This window comes from Nicotiana sylvestris, chromosome 5, assembly GCF_000393655.2.
Source record: "Nicotiana sylvestris chromosome 5, ASM39365v2, whole genome shotgun sequence".
NCBI lineage: Eukaryota > Viridiplantae > Streptophyta > Magnoliopsida > Solanales > Solanaceae > Nicotiana > Nicotiana sylvestris.
Window position 1 is genome coordinate 26,773,244 of NC_091061.1, and position 5,335 is coordinate 26,778,578.

A 5,335-nucleotide genomic window follows, 5' to 3' on the forward strand; every position below is an offset into this window, starting at 1 on the left:
ACAAACCAAAGCTAAAGGCTTGAAACTTTTACTTGCAGTTGCGCTCACTTGACAGCTCTAAGACGAGATTCAATTGCGAGAAGTGCTGACTTCGTCTTGCTTTGCTTCATTCAACTCGTTTAAGACTGTAAGTTACATTCTTCATTCACTTCATATGGCTGAAAATGATAAAATTGATCAAGTGGTTGATGAAAGTAGAGGTTCTGAGTCTACTGCTGCAACTAGTCACTCAACAGTTACAAAACAAAGGAAAAAATGATCTCGGGCATGGGATTTTTTTGAAGAAAAAGTTGATGCTAAAGGAAATAATAAATATGCATGTAGATTTTGTGGACAATAATATTTTGAGACAAAAGGCAAAAGTATGACTCAAATGAATAATCATATCAGTAAATGTCCAAGGAATCCTTATAAAGTTGAAAAAGGTCAAAAACTATTATCATATCAAACAGTGTCGGGGGTAATAAAGGTGATCTTATTCCATGAAAATTTGATCAAGAAAAGTGTAGGATGACTTTGTGTCGTATGGTGATTGTTGATGAACTTCCATCTGGTTTTGTTGAGAAGGAAGGCTTTAGAAACTTTATGAAAGTGGCACAACCTTGTTTTCATATTCCTTCCCGTACTATTGTTACACGGGATTGTTTTGCTCTTTTTAATGTGGAAAAAAATAAATTAATGAAGTTTCTTAAAGGAACAAGTCAAAGAGTAAGTCTTACCACTAATACATGGACTTCTATTCAAAAAATTAACTATATGTGCATCACAGCCCATTGGATTGATAATGAATGGATTATGCATAAAAGGATTATTAACTTTTCTCCAATTACTAGTCATAAAGGTGAAGATATGGAAAGGTGTATTATTGATTATTTGCGTGAGTGGGGTTTGCAAAAGATTTTCACTATCACAGTTGACAATGCTAGTTCAAATGATGTGATCGTGGAGAAGTTGTCTGACAAATTAGATGATTGGGGAACCAATTCCATGAATGGTCAACACCTTCACATGAGATGCATGCCTCATATTATAAATCTTATTGTGAAAGATGGTTTAAAAGAGTCAGGTATTTCTATTGCTCGTGCTAGATGTGCAGTCAGATACATTAGACAGTCTCCTGCTAGGTTGAGGAAGTTTCAGGAATGTTGTGAAAGTGAAAATATTGTCAAGAAGTCTTTATGCTTAGATGTTCCTACAAGGTGGAATTCCACCTACTTGATGTTGAGCAAGGCTATTGAATATGAGCGTGCAATTAAAGAATATTCTGATCATGATACCGACTTGTCACGTTATCTTATGTTTGATGCTATTTCAGATGGAAAGCCTGTATGTTTGCTTTCAAGAACTGATTGGGATGATGTAAAGAGAATTTCACTATTTCTTGAAATATTTTATAATCTCACTTTGAAGGTGTCCGGATCACTTTATGTAACATCGAATGCCCATTTTCTTGAAATTGGTTAAGTTGTTGTTTACTTAAATCGATTAATAACAACTGAAGATGTACTTTTGAGTGAGATAGCATCAAGTATGTGGAAAATATTTGAGATGTATTGGGGTGAACCAACAAAAATGAACAAAATAATTTTCATTGCTTGTGTTTTGGATCCTCGCTACAAGTTTACTACTGTTAGTTTTGTACTTAAGAAGATGTTTGGAGATGAAGGGACAATTATTGAAAAAGAGGTTCATACTTATATGAGTTCATTGTTTAGTGAGTATGTCTCTAAGTCGGTTTCAAAAGATACTAGTGGTAAAGTTTCTACCTCTTTGCCAAGCTCTTCATTCAGCACAATGAAAACTTCAACTCCTGGTTTAGGTGAACTTTTAGATGAAATAAGGAAACATAAAGCTGCAAGTGGAGGTGTAGATTCTAAAACAGAATTGGAAAAGTATCTTGCAGAAGATCCTGAAATTGAAAGACCAGACTTTGATATCTTGGCTTGGTGGAAGGTGAACTCACCTAGATTTCCTATTCTTGCTAATATGGCTCGAGATGTGCTTGCTATTCCTATATCAAGTGTGGCATCTGAAAGTGCATTTAGTACCGGAGGGCGTATTCTTGACTAATTTAGGAGTTCATTAACTCCTAAATTGGTTGAAACTCTAGTGTGCCTTCAAGATTGGCTTCGGAGTGAATCGCTTCCTGTAAATGTTGAGGAAGATTTAGATTTTCTCGAGACACTCGAGGAAGGTATGTATATTTTAATTAATTTTATTGTATTGCTTAAGATAGTTAAATAATATATTAATTGTTTGACTTGTTAATATATATTCTTATTAGATTTTACTAATCTTGGCAAAGAAGCTTCCACCGACGATGTTAGCTAGAGTTTGTTAGATGCTATGTAAGTTCTCCATTTTAAATAATATACTTGTAAAAGAATGTGATGTATTACAAAGTTCTTAATATTTTTTTTAAATTCTTCCAGTTTTAAAGCTTGGTAGAAACTATGCAATCAGTTGCATAGGGGTACCTTTATTTCCTGTGGTTCAATTAAAGCATACTTGCTCGATAGTGCGGTAAAAATTGCAACTTTGGAGCTGATTTTGTTCATTAGAGTTGTTTTTGAGCTGTTTCTTCTGTTCGACTTTGATTCTACTTGTTTGTAGTAATTTCTGATCTTGTCTTTGTCAAGTTGCTTCTTTGAAAAGGATATGAGGTAACTCACCCTTTTAAGATTTAATTAAGCATTTATTTTGGTTCTGGTTGACTTGTTGTGGTATTGAAATTCCGGCCTCGCTGCTTCACTAAATTACTCTAAAGTGTTTGAAACCAGTTGGTACTTGGAATAAGCACTCGACTGTCAAAATATGTAATTTTGGGCTTTCAAGAATAATGACAAATACAATTAGGAGAGATTCTACATCAGTTGGCACTTCTGAAGAAGTATCGATGGCTGCAGAACTGATTCTTAATGAACATTTCCCGTAAAAATGTGACCTTTTAAGATGGAACTCTATCTTTTTCTTTCTCTGAGTTTCTTTTAACTTTCTTCTGTTGATTTTGTTCCTTTTGTTTTAACCTATGAAACTATAAAACTCCTTAAACTTTGAGCAAGTCTAATCTACCTCTTTTACTATTGTGGCAGATTATAATGGAAGAAAACTGTCATTTGAGTATTGTAGTTACGATATACTTTCCGTGGAATCCCGTAAATTTTCTTATTGGTATATCGATAACCGAATTGATAAGCCCCAAAAATCGATAAATCAGAATCGAAAAAATCGAAACCTTATTGAAACGATAACGATAAGCATATGTACAAATCGATAATCAATAAGTAATTATCGATAAGGGTCAAAATCGAATGCACACCCCTAGTCAGGCTCTGGTCGTCCTGATGGTCTAGTTATTGAGGCGTGCCCCTCTTCTTACAGCCTGTATGGAAGGGCCTTCCTCCCCCTCCTCCTCGAGAACAACACAACAATCCATATCATTGTCTTGTAGGAACAAATTCTTCACCGCTGCTAGTGCTTCCTCTTCTTCTGACCCATAGATAACATCAGTCGGTTGGAAAGTCTGCTTCAAGTGTGGTATTGGCTGCTCCAAGTGTGGTATTGGCTGCTCCAGCAGGTAGTAAGGACCGCGCCATGGTGGCGACCAGTTGTTGAATTCTTCCCAGGTGTACTCATATCCCAGACCGAAAGTGGTGCCATGTTTCTTGAGTTTTATAGGCTTAGTAATTCCTTGGAGGTTCTTGCCGAGCCCTTTGCCAGGTTCGTACCCACTCCAATTTAGTATGCTCTCGATCTTGTTATCCCACTAGTTGTTTTTGTTAATAGCATTTACCCATTCGATGTGATGGTAAGTCTCCTCTTCTAGCTTCTTTCTCCCCTCTATGGATGGAATGGTCTGACGACTGTATATAGGGTTGCTACCGTCGCTGTGAATGATCACTTCCTAGTAGTTCCACTCGAACTTTACTGCCTGATGCAGTGTTGATGCTACGGCTCCGGCAGCATGAATCCATGGCCGCCCCAACAGCAGATTGTAAGATGCTGACACGTCTATCACTTGGAAATCAACATCGAACCAAGTTGGCCCCATTTGCAAACACTGACTAATCTCCCCAATGGTGGACCTTTGGGAACCTTCGAAGGCTTTCACATTGATAGCTCCGTCCTTTATTTCATGCAATCACTTTCCCAATTTCTTGAGTGTTACTAGTGGACAAATGTTGAGATTTGAACCCCCATCAATTAGGATCCTGGTGATGAAGTAGCCCTCGCATTGCATAGTGATGTGCAGTGCTTTGTTGTGTCCCAACCCTTCAGGCGGAAGCTCATCCTCATGAAAAGTAATTTTGTGACATTCCAATACCTGTCCTACCATGTTGGCCATTTCCCCGCCAGTGATATTGCTTGGTATGTATGCTTCACTCAACACTCTCAACAAAGCGTTCTTGTGTGCCTCAGAATTTTGTAGCAAAGCAAGAATGGAAATTTGCACCGATATTTTGTTCTACTGGTCGATGACCGAGTATTCCTTGGCCTGTATCTTTCTCCAAAGAACATCTGGACCTGTCTCAATGATGGATGACCGATTGGAGGCCTGCTTGCTTGACTCAGCTAGGTGTTCCGGGGTATAAACCCTACCAGTTCTCGTCATACCCTGTGCGGTGACAGTTTCCTCGAACCTAACCTTACCCTTCCTCCTTGCCTTGGCTGTATAGTCCCATGGTATAGCCTTTGTATGGTATGGAATCATGGTCGACATCGCCACTGGGATATGCGTGGCTATCTTTACTCTGAACGGAGCATGTGCCTTAGGTGGTAGAACTGCAACTTCAAATAGTGGGGTGTGTTTGCTGGAGATACAAATTCGACCTCAATTGGTGCTGGTGTCTTTGCAGATGATGTTGCTTCAAACTCAAGTGGCACAAACATATTTACCTCGGCATCCCCAGAGGTTGAATCTGGACCACGATCGGATTAAGAGTAACTATTGGTTTCTTTGGGTCATCACCTTCTGCGATCAAACCGATTGATCCCTCGGGATCCCAATCATCCTCTATCTCAATCATGTGAACGCCTCCACCCTTATGGTCTGACAGAGGGTTATTGCGGACATTCGAAGCAGTTTCCTTTGCCACAATAATCTTGTTGCCAATTAAAGTTTGGATCTTGTCTTTCAGAGAATGACATTCGATGATGGTATGTCCTTTCATGCCGGAATGACATGTACAGGATTTGTTTGGGTCAACCCACTGAGAAGGGTTCTCAGGGGTTGCAGTAAGGATGGGGGTGATGTAACCAACAACTTTGAGTGTTTCGTACAACTGGTCAATAGGTTCAATAATGGTTGTGTATTGTTTAGGAGGTCTACGATCGA

The 5,335-nt window shown here is 38.7% G+C and overlaps 1 protein-coding gene across 1 annotated transcript; it reads left to right on the forward strand.

Moving 5' to 3' along the window:
- The first annotated feature begins 1,572 nt into the window (after nt 1-1,572).
- On the forward strand, nt 1,573-2,331 carry LOC138868416 (zinc finger BED domain-containing protein RICESLEEPER 1-like). The gene is made up of 3 exons (XM_070145969.1): nt 1,573-2,056; nt 2,111-2,194; nt 2,285-2,331. Exons 1-3 carry the CDS (start codon nt 1,573-1,575, stop codon nt 2,329-2,331), a joined length of 615 nt encoding a protein of 204 aa, XP_070002070.1.
- Nucleotides 2,332-5,335: the final 3,004 nt, after the last annotated feature.